This window comes from Cynocephalus volans, chromosome X (genome assembly GCF_027409185.1).
Source record: "Cynocephalus volans isolate mCynVol1 chromosome X, mCynVol1.pri, whole genome shotgun sequence".
Lineage (NCBI taxonomy): Eukaryota > Metazoa > Chordata > Mammalia > Dermoptera > Cynocephalidae > Cynocephalus > Cynocephalus volans.
In genome coordinates this window covers 83893146-83908566 of record NC_084478.1, presented here as the reverse complement: position 1 = coordinate 83908566, position 15421 = coordinate 83893146, and the positions used below count along the sequence as shown (strand labels likewise).

The 15421-nt window shown below is 36.5% G+C and overlaps 1 protein-coding gene across 2 annotated transcripts in view; it reads left to right on the top strand.

The window, feature by feature from the left end:
• Positions 1-633: 633 nt before the first annotated feature.
• The window catches only part of ABCB7 (ATP binding cassette subfamily B member 7), a 115240-nt gene continuing 100452 nt past the window's right edge, over positions 634-15421 (top strand). For both annotated transcript variants that reach the window (XM_063083401.1, XM_063083400.1), the window contains exon 1: positions 634-801. In XM_063083401.1, the coding sequence (XP_062939471.1) occupies positions 634-801 (168 nt within the window). The remainder of the gene's footprint in view (positions 802-15421) is intronic.

The window sequence follows — 15421 nt, the reverse complement described above, 5'->3', positions numbered from 1 at the left end:
GCTAGAGAGGCAAATTAGCAGAGTAAGGATGTCAGTGGGGTGAGTGTGTAACTGTCCCAAGAGCAACAGACCAAAGGAAAACTGCCCCAAGGTCTGCGCGAAAGAGAACAAACAGCAAAGGAAAAGTGCTTACAAGGGTCTTCCCAGGGGAAATTAATCTTTGTAGTTTAACCTACCCTAAGCGTTACTGCACAAGAGAGTTAAGAATACTGTATACATAGGGAAAATGGACAAAGTGGAGCACGGCATCGAGTTAGAGGCGTTAAAGGAGGAGTGGGATGACAGACAAGATGTGGTTGCCAGATTTAGCAAGTGAAATATTTGGGACATACTTACACTAAAAAATGATTCATTGTTTATCTGAAATTCAAACTTAACTGGGCATCTTGTATTCAATCAGGAAAACCTAGGAAAAGAAAGTGTTACTCCGATATTCCCGGTTGTGTAAAAAACAAAGCCTAGCCCTAGAACAACAAAGAAGATACCGCCAAACATCCGAATCTTCAAATGTAAGCTATTTCCGGTCTCGGGCAATGCGAAAATGAGTGGGAGGGGAGAGAATATTAAGGTAGCTGACGTAGTCCGCCAGTATCCCAGAATCCTCTTCTCTCGGCTTCTCTTTCCTCGCTCAAGATGGCGCTGCTCGCGATACGTTCTTGGCGTTGGGCAGCCGCGGCGGCTGCTTTCGAAAAGTGCCGGCACTCCGCGATTCTGATCCGGCCTCTGGTCTTTGTCCGCGGCTCAAATCCTCAGTGGAGGTCACATCAGCTCGGCGCCCCGGGAACCGCTCGAATCTACCAGGTGAGACGCCGTTCACATAGAAGAGTGGGGTGAAGGACAACGGGACCTAAAGGGAAAAGGTTGCCTTCGTGCCTTCGGGTCAGAAAGAGCACCAAGAAGACATATTGCCAGGGCTAACTCGGAGCGGCAGTAAGTGAAGGAAATTAGGGTTTGTAATTTAAGGAAGGGATGAAGAAAACCTTTGGGGACAACAGGAGGGAACGGGGTGGGAGGTTCTGGGCAGAGGGCCCCTGGAGTGCTGGAGTCTCTCGTAGGATTTATAGTTTTTCTCTGACGTTAATAGATGGAGTAGACATCATCCCCCGCCTGCTTATCTTTCTAAATGCAGGGAAGACTGGGCTACTTTCCTAAGTTAGTAATGGAATTTGGGACCAATTGCCTATGGTTTAGATTTTACTCAGTTGGAAATAGCAATTTCGAGGGCACTGTAAGATGACAGTAAGCTACCTATAAGCAAGTGGCAATTGATTTGGCACCAGTTAACTCCCTTGCCGACAGGTGTGCTCCTCGATAGGCCAAAACCATAATTATCTTTCTCTCCAAAACACAGACCGCCCTAAATTCATATATAAACACGATGCCCTGTGATCTGAAAATACAGTGGTGTTCTGTGTGCACGGGTCACTTTGGAAGCCATAAGGCTACTTATCCTTAATTTATGGTTCTTAATATTTGCGTCCATTATTACCTCTCACTCAAGAACAGTTTTTAAAAATTACTTGTACTTGCTGTACTTCAGTATATCTTTACTTCCTATATATTGACAAAAAGTTTGCCACGACTTGTTCATCAGTATCACTTTAAGATATTGTCAGCTTTGTATGAGAAGCAAATAACCTCTTAAATTTTGATTCTTCATGAACAAATGTCTACTGTGTACATAGCACTGTGCTAGATAGTGGGGTACCAAGAGAAACATACTGTTATAACTTAAAGGATTGTACAGTTTAGTTAAGGAGATTGTCTCCCTGCATTACAAGAATAACTTAAAAACAGAGTAGTAGGTTAAATATCAAATGAATAGTGTAAACAGTAAGGACTATAGGCATCCAGAGGAAATAGAGATAGTTAATGACCAGATTATAGAGAGCATATCAAGCTGGTAATGGAACTGGGGAGAAAATTCCAAGCAGACAGAATAGGGAATGACACTAGGCATGTGGAAGGCTGGTGAAATTAGATTCATTCATTCATTTGTTCGTTCATTCAATAATTAGTGAACAGCTTTACAGCAGTGCACAAAACAAATTGTAAGCTGTTTTTAAAGAACTTAAAATCTCATAGGGGAAATAGATAAGTAAATGGGCAATTAAAATACAGTAGAACTGTGCAGTGATGGGGAAGGTACAAGGTACTGGGAGAGTATACATGAGGGGCATTAAGTCTAATCTTAAGGTGGAGAAGATTGCCTTGAGTAACTGGTATCTAAGCCAAGACCTGAAAAAATTAGAAATTAGCCAGTTAAAGAGGGAATAGCATGTGCAAAAGCCCATGGGTAAGAGAGAACATGGACCTTTTGTAGAACTCTATGTAATCTAGACTGTTCTGTCTAAACTTATGCAGTTGTATATGCATGTAGTTATAGTGAGGAGTTCAAGATAGGAAGTGGTAGAGGATTAGGCTAGAAAAGCAAATCCAGATTGTTTTATTAAGGTTTTTTTTTTGTCATTTTTTTGTGACCGGCCGCACTGCGCTCAGCCAGTGAGCGCACAGGCCATCCTTATATAGGATCCGAACCCGCGGAGGGAGCACTGCTGCGCTCCCAGTGCCGCACTCTCCCGAGTGCGCCACGGGGTCGGCCCTTATTAAGGTTTTTAAAGTATTTTATAGTTGAAAGTTTGTAACACATGATCTCTTGGAAACCATTTTTGTTCTATAGTCCCCCAGTAGGCCAGATGAAGTTAAGATAAAATTTGTAGGACTTTCTCAGGCTGGAAGACTGTAGGGAAAGGAGAAGTCAGTAGGGATTTCAAGAGGAGGTGATTGCAATAAAAATTTAGCTTTCTTTCTGTGAATGCTATCCCCATAATTTACTTCCTCTACTCTCTCCTCTACATCCTGCCATTTCTTTTGGTTACCATTTTCAAAGTGTGAAAAATAAGGGAAAGATGTTACCTTTGTTTTCTAATTCTTAAAGGCATGGAACTCTTAGCATCGTTTTTAAAAATATTGATTTAACAGGGTGGTGAAAGAATGATTATAAAGCTTTGAAAGTAAAAGTTGATGTAATTTGATGTATCTGCAGATTAATTTGTTATTTGTCATTGAGATTACAAAATAAATATTGAATGCATACTTTTAGAACAATCATTAGTATATGGCATAGTATTTTGAGCTGAAAGGAACCTTAGTGCAGTGTTATGAAATCATGTTAGTGTGTTGGATCAGCACTTTTTAAAGATGAAAATCAGTAGGAAAGAAAAGAAAATATCAGTGCTTTTTACATATTAAGGGAAATATTTTTTTATGAACTTTTATGTATGTATACACATATATACATATGTACATATTCACGTATATACACATGCACATATACACATATGTACGTATGTATATTTGTGTATATATATACATATGTGTATATGCATACATACACACTGCCATTTGTATGTGATTACTGGGATGCATTGTAAAATGTATTTTTCACCAGGATCGTGCCCTCAAGCTGTGTTGTGCAGTATGGTAGCCACTAGCTTTATGTGACTATTAAAATTAAAATTAAAAATTTAATTCCTCAGTTGCATTAATCACAGGGCTCAGTAGACACATGTGGCTAGTGGCTGTTGTATCAGACAGCATAGATATGGAACATTTATTCAATCAACATGTGTATTAGTCTGTTTTGTGTTGCTTATAACAAAATACTACGGAACTGGGTGATTTATAAAGAAAACAAAATTTATTGCTTACAGTTTCTGAGGCTGGGAAGTCCAAAGTCCATCTGGTGGTGGTGACAGTAGCCGAGGGGGCCTCACACTACAAGATGGTGGGAGCAGAGAGAGAGAGAGAGAGAGAGAGAGACAGACTCTGTTCTCTCTTCTTTTAAAGCCCTCGGAACCACACCCCTGCCCACCAATTTTAATCCATTAACTATGGTCTGGTCCTACAATCTAATCACCTCTTCGAGGCTGCGCCTTTCAGTTACCATAATAGGATTTCCAACCCTTTTAACAGTCACAGTGGGGGCCAAGTTTCTTATACTTAAAACTTGGGGACACAATTCAAGCTTCAGTGAGTTTTGGGGGGACATAATTCAATCCACTACAACATGGAAAGTTCTGTTGGACACTGCTGCTTTAGAGAATATTATATCCAGCCCTTCTAATTTTGCAGATGAGTAAGCTAAGTCCCAATATGGATAAATGATAGCCTTCCAGGCCATTCATTCATTTATTGTCTTCTGTGTGTCTGGTAATTGTATAAGAGTAAATAAGACCTTGACAGACACTAGGCACACAATAAATGTTTATCAAATTGTAAAGATACTTACCTATTAATTACTAGAGAACTATTAATAAAAGGAAACACCTTAAACATAAACATTAGTCTTAAAATTGGGAGATTTCATATGATGAGATTTAAATTGTATGATTTATTAAACAGTTGCCTCTCTACTACATTAGTTAATATTTAAAAGATTTATGAATTTTGAATGATAGAATTTTGGGCTTATTTTATTAATATTTAAATGATAGAAACTGAGGCATCATATAGTTTCTCCTTAGTACCTTTTATCCAAATTTATAGAGTCCTTGACTCTGTTGATGCTGACACTGCTCATACACTTTCATTTGTTTTTTAAACATTTTTACTGAGATATTATTTGTATACCGTATAATTTGCCCATTTAAAGCATGCAATTCAGTGGATTTTAGTGTATTCAATGATGTGTAGCACTGTTGCCACAATCAATCACCTCAGAAAGAAACCCTCTACCCTTTGGCTATCATCTTCCTATACTCCTCCCCTTCCCCACCCCACCCCCCAGCTCTAAGCAACTTCTAATCTATGTTCAGTCACTGTATATTTGTCTATTCTGGACATTTCATATGAATGGAATTATATAAAATATGGTCTTTTGTGACTTCTTTTGCTTAGCATTATGTTTTCCAGGTTTATCCATATTACGGCACATATAAGTACTTCACTCCTTTTTATGGCCAAATAATGGTTCATAGTATGTGTCTATACTATCCATACAAGCTTTTCCTTATGCACTCATCAATTGATGGACATTTGGATTGTTTCCACCTTTTGGCTATTATGAATAATGCTGCTATAAACATCCACATACAAGTTTTTGTGTGGACATAAGTTTTCATTTCTTTTGAGTATATACATAGGAGTACAATTGCCAGGTCATATAGTAACTCTATGTTTAATTGTTTAGGGAACTATCACACTGGTTTTAAAAGTGTATGAGGGTTCCAATTTCTCCACATCCTCACTAACAGTTGTTATCTGACTTTGATTCTGACCATCCTAGTAGGTATAAAGTGGTATCGCATTGTGGTTTTGATTTATATTTCCTTGATGACTAAAATGTCAAGCATGTCCTTATTGGCCATTTGTATATCTTCTTTGGAGAAATATCTATTCAGATCCTTTGCCTGTGTTGTAATTGGATTTTTGTACTTTTTATTTTTGAGTTGTAAGAATTTTTTATATATTTTGGAAACAAGTCTCTTATCAAATAGATGATTTTTGAATATTTTCTCTCATTCAGTTATCTTTTTAGTTTCTTGAGTGTCCTTTGAAGCACAAGTTTTTCCTTCTTTTTTTTTTTATTGTGGTAGAAAACACATATCATAAACTTTACCATCTTAACCAGTTAGTTTTTCATTTTTATGAAGTCAGATTTATCTATTTTTTCTTTTGTTGCTCATACTTTTGGTGTTATATCTAAGACTTGATTGCCAAACCTGAGGTCATGAAGATTTACCCATATGTTTTCTTCTAATAATTTTATAATTTCATTCTAGTGAGATATAGAAATATTACTCATATAGTTCTGGTTCCCTTTCCCCTCTCTTTGCTGTTTTATTTTTATATATGTTACATCTATAAGTGTTATTATTCCAATAATACCTTCTCATAATTATTACTTTATATAGTTTTATGTCTTTTAAAGAAGCTGAAAGAAGAAAGGAGGGCAGATATATATTTATAGCTTTTGTTATATTAACCTGTTTATCATTTCTGGTTCTCTTTACTTGTTCTTGTGTATTTGAGTTACTCTGGAGTCATTTCCTTATCCCAGTATATCTGTGCTCCATCCCATCTCCTTTTTGATGTCATTGGCAAGTATATTGTATCTCTGTATGTTATAGGCTCAATAATAATTTATATACATATATAATACGGGTATAATTATTTTATACAATTGCCTTTTAAATCACTTCAAAGAAGAAAGTAGAAAAAGTGTGCATTTATACTATCTTTTGTAATTACATAATTACCTTTTTGGATGCTCTTTGATTTTTTGTGTGAATTTGAATTGTAGTGTGGGGTCACATGAGGAGGTTCTGCTAACAACAAATTCTCCCAGTTTTTGTTTGTTTGGAAATGTCTTTATTTCACTTTCATTTTTGAACAGTATCTTTGCTGGATATAGGCTTCTTGCTTTCCTGTTTTTCCTTGAGCATTTTGAATATGTTATCCCACTGCCTTTGACCCCCATTGTTTCTCCTAAGAAATCAGCTATTAATCTTGTTAGTAAGGAATTTTTCTTTTCTCTTGCTTTGAAGATTTTCCTCATCTTTGGGTTTCAGTATTTGTACTATAATGTATCTGTCTTTTTGCATTTTTCTACTTGGAGTTTGTTGAGCTTCCTGGATGTGTAAGTTATTGTTCATCTTAATAAACTTTGGAAGTTTTCAGCCATTATTTTATCAAATAGTTTTTCTTCCATTTTATCTCTCATATGTCCTTCTGGTACATTTGTTATGCATATGTTTATACACTTAATTATGTCCTTCATATTAACTGAAGTGAGAATATAATAACAACACTAGGGAAGTAACTCTCCTACTCTTTAGTGATCCTGGTTCACATTTAAGTTTCACAATATAAGATACATATCAAGAAACTACAGTAATTACTTAGCAACAAAGTAATTACTTCGCAGACCCAAAATGTGCTAAGAAAATGAAAAACAGAACTTACAGGGAAAAATAACGATGTCTTTAAGTGGATTATTTAGCATGGAATTGAAAAGGATGAGAAGTGACTCGGTGACATTTAAAGTACCTGAATGATAATTATTTAAACAAACTTAAAAGCTGTCTTTCTAATAGTTCAGTGATACCTGAACTTATCTGGAATGTTAGGTTATAATACAATTGCATGGACTTCAGTTGCAGGAAGAGGGATTGAATGTGCATATAAGAAAGAATTTCCTAGATTAATAGTCTGTCTTAGTCCATTTGGGCTGCTATAACAAAATACCATAAACTGTGACTTATGAATGACAGAAATTTATTTCTCACAGATCAAGGTACTGGTAGGTTCAGTGTCTGGTGAGGGCCTGCTCTCTGGTTCACAGATGGTACCTTTTAGCTGTGTCCTCACATGGCAGAAGACACAAGGCAGCTCTCTAGGAGCTTTTCCCCGCACCCCCCCTATGGCTGGCTGGTATGAGGATCTGATCTCTTGAGCTTGGTGTTATAACACCGCACTCTAACCATCTGAGCTGTCTGGCCAGCCCTATGGGGTCTCTTTTTAAGGACACTGATCCCATTCATGAGGGCTCTACTCTCATGACCTAATTACTTCCCAGTGACCCTACATCTTAATACCACCACATTGGTGATAAGGTTTCAACATAGGAATTTGGGGGAGAGGGGGACACAAACATTCAGGCCATGGCATAGTCTTTTTATTGGGAGACAAAGACTTTTTAAATGAATTTCTAAGGGGCAGAATAAATAACCAATAATCATAATTTAATTAGGTATCTTCTTAAAGCTAGAACTGACTTAAACTTATGTCATTCAGGGCCACAACTCATAGCAGAAAGAACATTGGTAAACGAACAATCACAAGAGTTGGATTCTAGTCTTGGCTCTGGTGTTAGGAGATAGTAGAACAAATCATTAAAAACTAATTTGCGATGATTAGAAAAATATAAGCTATTGGGAAGCAGCCAGCTTGGTTTTGAGAAGAGCAAGATATGCTAAACTGATGTAGTTCTTCATATGAGAGAATGACAGAGTACTCTCTGTGTAGTCTATCAAGCAGTATAGTCTATCTTGATTTCAATAAGGCTTTTAATTGTCCCCAGCATCGTTCTTACCCAATAAGCTAGAAAGGAGTGATATTGAATACTATTAAGGTATCTTCAGGTAGTAGAAAGTAAGTGTACTGTAAAGGAAACATAGATAATTTAAAGGATTTTGACTTATAGATGTTAAAGAGAATAAAAGAACTGGTGTACAAAGGGCATGACCTGGTGTAGAGGAGTGAATATTGGGCCAGAACACCTGATCACCTGAGCTCTGTTTCTACTATTAATTATTTTGGACAGATCGCTTGTTCCTTTGGACTTCAGATTCTGTAAACTAATAAAATTTGACTACCAGATCTCTATGTTTTTTTCCACCTCTTTTGTTTCTTGACTAGTCTATTGGGACTGGCTCTTTGTATATAGTACCTCTACTTTGTGAGCCTAGTTTATTACTAGTAGTATTATTACAGGAGCAGCATAGGCTAAGTTTAAGTTCACATGAATTTTTAACAGGACGAATTTGTATTGTTCTTCTCGTAGTACTTGTAGATCTAAGAGTAGGAGTAGAAAAATTGAGATTGATGATGAGTTAGTTTTTGCTAGTGTTGGGGAGATGGAAGTAGAGTGGAGGATAAAGTAAGCTAGGTTCTGAAGTCATCTAGGAAGATTCTAAGTGTGGTAAAGAGTAGCAGCAGTGCTATGAATGTTGTCAGTAAAGATGAAGCTTATGTGGGCTGTAAATGATAAGGAATGGAAATATAAAGGTCTAGTAGAAAGTGGCACTGGCGGTCAAGAAGAAGAATTCAGAGGATTCCTCATTCAGAAATAGTCTAAGCCATGACTCTGCCGTTTGAATTAGCTAAGAAGGTTAGGAAGAAGAAGAAAAGTTCATAACAGTGTTTCTAAACTTTGTTTTAGAACTAGGCCTTTTGAGAATCTGACGAAAGCCATGGACCCTCTTCCTAGAAAAATGCACATGTACACGTAATTCATTTTGTATGCAATTTCAGGAGGATCAAAAAGTACCTCCTCCCACTTAAGAATCCCCGATAAATATAATATTGCAGACTGATGAGTCTCTAATGGAGCTCCTGAGTAGCCAGTGGTAAGATTTAAGCTCACTTGTCGTGGGGGTAGAAATGGAATGGAAGCCTGCATCAAAATTTTGATTAAATGGTAAATACAGTATTTTTAACTTTCTGGTTTTTCAAAGAGAAGTATGCTGTTTCCTATATTATAAAATAAGGTATATGATAGAGGCAAAATTGTCTGTTATGTATATGATCCTTATACTTTACATTTTCCCTTTTTTAATTGTACAAAACCACATCTAAGAAGAACATAAAAATATCTACAATCCCACCTCTTAAGTAAAGTTTTATTTTCCCTTTGAGTCTTTGTTCTTATATGTACATACTTTTCACATTGAGATAATTTTAAATTCTATTTCTTTTTACTCATAAGCATTTTCTCCCGTGGTATTCAGTCTTTACCAAAATTAGGTCTGTTCATTATTTAAGATTTTAGTAATTTTAATAGGTATACATTTAGTTGCCTGCAAAAGGTGATACTTTTGTTGTTTGGGTTTCTCCTTCCTTTCCTAAAATCTAAAGTCCTCATCTGTTCTCTTTTGACTCCCTTGTGGGATTTATCACTAGTGAGTAAATATATTTTTCAGGTTTCTTATATGATTGTGATTTGTTCTTCACAGTAATCCTGTGAGGTAGGTGAACATTTTATTGTAGTAGCAATAGCTATTTGGTCCCTCAGTTCTGCCCTAATTTTCGGCCCTCATTGCTTTTGCTTCCAGGGACTTACCCTTCCAACCTAACCACACAACACATTCAGATTATTCTTCCTAAAGTATAACTTTTATCATGTCACATCCCTGCTTATAAACTTAAGTGGTCTCTACACCTTAAACTGGTGTTCAATAAAAAGGAATTTTCACTTGCTCCTATGGATACCTGGACATAGATATACTTGTTTTCACAATGAGAAAAATTTCATGCTTAAGCTTTTCAGTTGGTGAACTGGCCTGTTTGAAAAGGTTGTATTAATATGTTCATTTATTTAAAGTCTGATTTGTTTTGTCTACTAGTAATGCATTTTAACATCCCCGTATATGACTCAATTATTTTGTGTAATGTAAAAAGGTTTTTAAATATGTTTAAGAGACTTTTCTGGAAGTATTCTGTTGCTTTTAGATTTAACCAATTTTGGTTGTTACTTTATTGGGGAATTGAAAGATTCTTTGAAGATTAAGTTCTGGTGTTTCTCCTTCATTTCAGTAGTTTCGTCTCCTGGTATGTAACATAGGCATTCTGCATACTTGATTCTGCCTAATAAAGAGCTATTTATACTTATATTTCTTATCTCAAAATCAAATTCTTATATTTTAAAAAATTACCAAAACAGTACAAACCCACTACTGAAAAATTAGGAAATACAGAGAAGCAAAAAAAAAAAAAAAAAAAAAGAAGGCAGCTATACTAACATTTCAGTATAACCTATACTTATAATATCAGCTAATATTTTTATAGTGTTTTCCATTTGCAAAATGCTTGAAAATTTCACTTCTTCCTGCCTCTACTTATTTATTCAATTGTTTTCACCAGGATCAGGAAAAATAAATAAAGAATTCCTATTGCTTAGAGCTTTACCATCTAATACAGTGGATATTAGCCACATGTAGCTATTTAAATTTCAATTAAAATTAATTAAAGTTAAATAAAATTAAAAATTTAGTAGCTTAGTCACACTAGAATCCAAGTGATCAATAGCCACATGTGACTAAGTGGCTATTGTATTTGACCACATAGGTATAGAACATTTCCATCATCACAGAAAATTCTATTGGACATGGTCAGCTTATTCTAAGTAGGGGATTACATTATCAAATTTATTTTAGGAATTTGATTCTGGCTGTAGTTTGAAGGATAGATTAGAAATGGACAGGGATTGGAGAGAGATAGGGACGTCAGGAGGATATTGAAGTTATATAGGAGAGAAATGATAAGGGCCTATTCTGCCTGTCATGAAGTAGATTAGTCAGGATTTGTCACCAAGCATTCTTGTATCATGGAAAGAGGACAAGGTTGTGAAGCAGGAGAGTATCACTTTGTCTTAGTTACTTTACCTCAGTCTCAGTGTTTTTAGACTATAAAATGGGTATTTGAATAAGATTTACCTTACCCACATTTTCCACAGTTCTGGGGAGAATCGAGTGAAAATGATATATGTGAAAGTGCTTTGTAGGCCTTTTTTTTTTTTTTTTTTTTTTTTGGCAGCTGGCTGGTATGTGGATCTGAACCCATGATCTTGGTGTTATAAGCCAGCGCTCTAACCAACTGAGCTAACCAGCCAGCCTTTTTGTACTTTGTGAATTGTAAAGTACTCTAAATTTTGTCCTTGCTATTTTGGCTTATCATGGTTCTATAATAAAACAAAATCTTTGGTAATGGATTTTACGAGGACCGCCTATACAGCTCATATGGTTAGGCTACCATCATTGCTTCTGTTTTGAGTGCTTCTCAAGCAGTCTACTTATACCCTAGCTAATTAGTGACAGAACTGAAACTAAAATGCAGGTCTTTTGACTAATCTCTTTCCCCTTTATCTGCTGACTTTACTTTTCACAACTTGCACTGATGAATATGACATCCTATTTAGTTAACCCTTTGTGCATATATAATCTGTTGCTTTCATGAATAGCTAGAGTAAATCTATTTAAATAAATCTACTGTAAAACTATCTTTCAAAGGAGTTCTTAGAATATTGTCATACATACAACAGTAGGAAAATCATACTATGTTTTGTTTCTAGAGTTTATCACCACATAACAATAGCTCTACATTTACAAAAAGAACATGCCACCATCATCTTCAGCCAGTCTTTTAACAAATATTTATTGGGAACCTGCCATATGGAAGACATTGTACTAGGCACTGGGGCTACAACTATGAACAAGACATAGCCTTGCCCTCCAGGAAATCATGATTTAGAGAAGAAAAACAGATAGGTAAACCAACAATTCAAATAAGGTATGGTAAGTGCTTTCATAGAGCTGTGTGCAAGATGTTATGGGAGCCCAGAGGAGGGGAACCACCTTCAGTCTAGAGGGGACAGGGAAGACTTTCCAGATAGAGAATTTATAAATGAGTATTAAAGGCTTGTAGGCAGATGTTCGCCTGGTGGATGAATGGAGAAAGGGTCTTTTAGGGCAAGAAATAATAAATACCATGTTTTCTTTGAAAAGTTACAGTTTGGAAAGTGGACTGGAAGTGGACAAGATTGGAGGTAGGGAGACATTTGATTTGGATGAAACATAAAGGGTTTATAGCAATACTGGAGAAAAGGGATGGTGGCCTCAACTAAGGCTATGACAGTGGTTATAGAGGTATTTAGGAGGTAAAGTTGACAGGAGTTAGTGAGTGGTTTGATACAGAGGGGAAAGAAGAAAAGAGTATAAAATAGCTCCCAGGTATCTGGCAGCTGGGTGGATAGCAATGCTGTTAACTAAGATAGGAAGAAACAAATTTGGGAGGTTAGAGAAGATGGAGAAAGTGGTGAGTTCAATTTGGGTTATGTGGAGTTTCAGCTGCCTATGAGACATCATGGTGAAAATGTCTAATATATGAGGTCTGGGCTTGAGGTAAAGTTTGAGAATCATTATCTTGGAAGTGTGTGTTTGTTTTTTAGTAGTTGTGGATAACTTCTGGAGACTATATAGAACGAGAAAAAATAGAGGGCTAAGGAACAAACTCCTGAGGTTACCAGTACTGAAAGGAAGAATAGTCCAAAAAGGAGAATCAGCAATGGCAGAAAGGTTAAAGAATGGGATAGATTGGTGTGCTAGAAACCCGGGGAGGAGAGTGTTTCAGAAAGGTGGGGGTCATCAATAGTGTTATGCCACAGAGAGGGTATGTAAGATGAATATGTAAAGTGCTATTGAATTTGGCAGTTAGTAGCTCAGTTTGTATTCCTGATAAAGTTTCAGTGTGATGTGGATGGGAGTAGAAGCCATATAATAGTGTCTTAACTAGCAAGACATGTTGTGACCTTCTCAGTACATCATATCAGGTGGTACGTGATGTTGATACATCTTATTACTGGTGATGTTAATGTCTATTGCTTGGTGAAGGTGGTGTCTACTGGGTTTCTCCATAGAAAAGTACTATTTTTTCCTTTGTAATTAAAAAACACCTTTGGGAAGATTCTTTAAGTATGCAAATATGTTTCCTCCTTAACTTTCACCATCTAATTTTAGCATGCATCAGTAGATCATGTCTACAGTTATTACTGTGGTGTTTGCCTAATTACATTTTTCTGTTCCCCTCATTCCTTCTGCATTTGTTAATTGAAATTCTTCTGTAAGGGGCCGGCCCCGTGGCTCACTCGGGAGAGTGCAGTGCTGGTAGCACCGAGGCCGTGAGTTTGGATCCTATATAAGTATGGCCAGTGTGCTCACTGGCTGAGCATGGTGCGGACCACAGTGTGCCAAGAGTTACGATCCCCTTACCGGTCAAAAAAAAAAAAAAAAAAAGAAATTCTTCTGTAAAGAAGAGCTGTGCCTTCTCCTTAATAGTTTACTTACTTATACCAGGATGGACCCACAGATGTTAATAAACTATATTTTATGAGTTATATTCCAATACGCTCATTATTTCTTTTGTTACTCTGTTGTTCCAGCTTTGGGCCATTGGGAGCTTCTTCAGGGTGGCTCCTGTGTCCTTTGGACATGCCCCCTTCCTATTGTGAGCACTTCTTTACTTTCTGACATCACACAGTGTTCCAGGTTCATCTTATAATTTCTCTGCCCTTGCCCTGAAATTGGCCTTTTCTCCAAGCCTTTTTTCCGGTACCTTTTACTGGAAAATAGTATTTAGAAACCAGGATCTGGTTGCTAGGTAACCATACATTTTTTAATCATAATCAGTTCTTAATTTCTGGGGACTGCCAATATCCACAAAAAAAGTGCATTTACTGGCTTCACTAATAAAATTTAATAAGCTTTACAATTAGCAGTGTTAAGCATTAATTTCACATAAGACCTATGAGACTGTTTACTCTAAAAGGGAGTGAGAGCATTACTTTTTAAAATAGTTTTTGTGGAAAAAATTGTGATTATTTGATAAACTCTGCATCTTCAGAAATGTGTCTGACTTTTCATTTGTTACTTCTGATTAAATGCTTTTGATAGATGTAATTCTGTCATACATTACTTTTTTAAAAGCACTGAGGTAAAATTTTCATAATATAAAATTAACCATTTTAAAGTGAACAATTCAGTGACATTTAATAAATTCACAATGTAGTGCAACCACCACTTCTATCTAGTTCCAAATCATATCTGTCACTCCAAAGTAAAACTCCTCACCTGTTGACCAGTTTCTCCCCATTCCCATTTCCCCCTCAGCCCCTGGCAAAACCAGTGTGCATCCTGTGTATGGATTTATCTGTTCTGGATATTTCATATAAATGAAATCATATAACGTATGAACTTTTGTCTCTGGTTTCTTTCACTTAGCATGTTTCAGAGGTTCATCCACGTTGTAACACACATCAGTATTTCATTCCTTTTTTGTGGCTGAATAATATTTCTTTTTATGTGTACATATGTACTACAGTTTTTTATTTTTTTAACTTAATTTAATTTTATTTTTTCATGAATTAATATTTATTGAAGCTGGTAATGAGTACGAGTTAATTATACTTTTTAAAAATTTTATCTTTTTTTGTTATGAATATTCATGAGATACAAAGCTAATTGTCACCCCTCATACCCATGATGTGAGGGCCAGATTCATACTGGCAGTATACCCATTACCAGAAATTACTTTTGTGCCCCATGTCCCCCACCCAATTATTCCCCAACCTCCCTCCCCCCGCCTTTCCTCCCCTTTCCACTCTGTAGCCCTAGGAATGTTCCCTGCCTCTGTAAGACCAACACACTACTGTGGTGTTTCTTTCCTTCCGTCTTTCTCTCTTAGCTCCTACATATGAGTGACCACATACAGTATTTATCCCTCTGTGCTTTGCTTATTTCACTCAACATAAGTTTCTCCAGGTTCATCCATGTTGTTGCAAATGGGAGTATTTCATTCTTTTTTATGGCAGAGTAGTATTCCATGGTGTATATATACCACAGTTTCCTCATGCAATCATCCATTGATGTACATTTAGGTTGGTTCCATGTCTTGGCTATTGTGAACACAGCTGCGATGAACATGGGAGTGCAGGTATCCCTTCGACATGATGATTTCCATCCTCTGAGTATATACCCAGAAGAGGGACTGCTGGATCGTATGGAAGATCTATCTGTAGTTGTTTGAGAAACTTCCACATTGTTTTCCATGGTGGTTATATTAATTTACAGTCCCACCAACAGTGTAG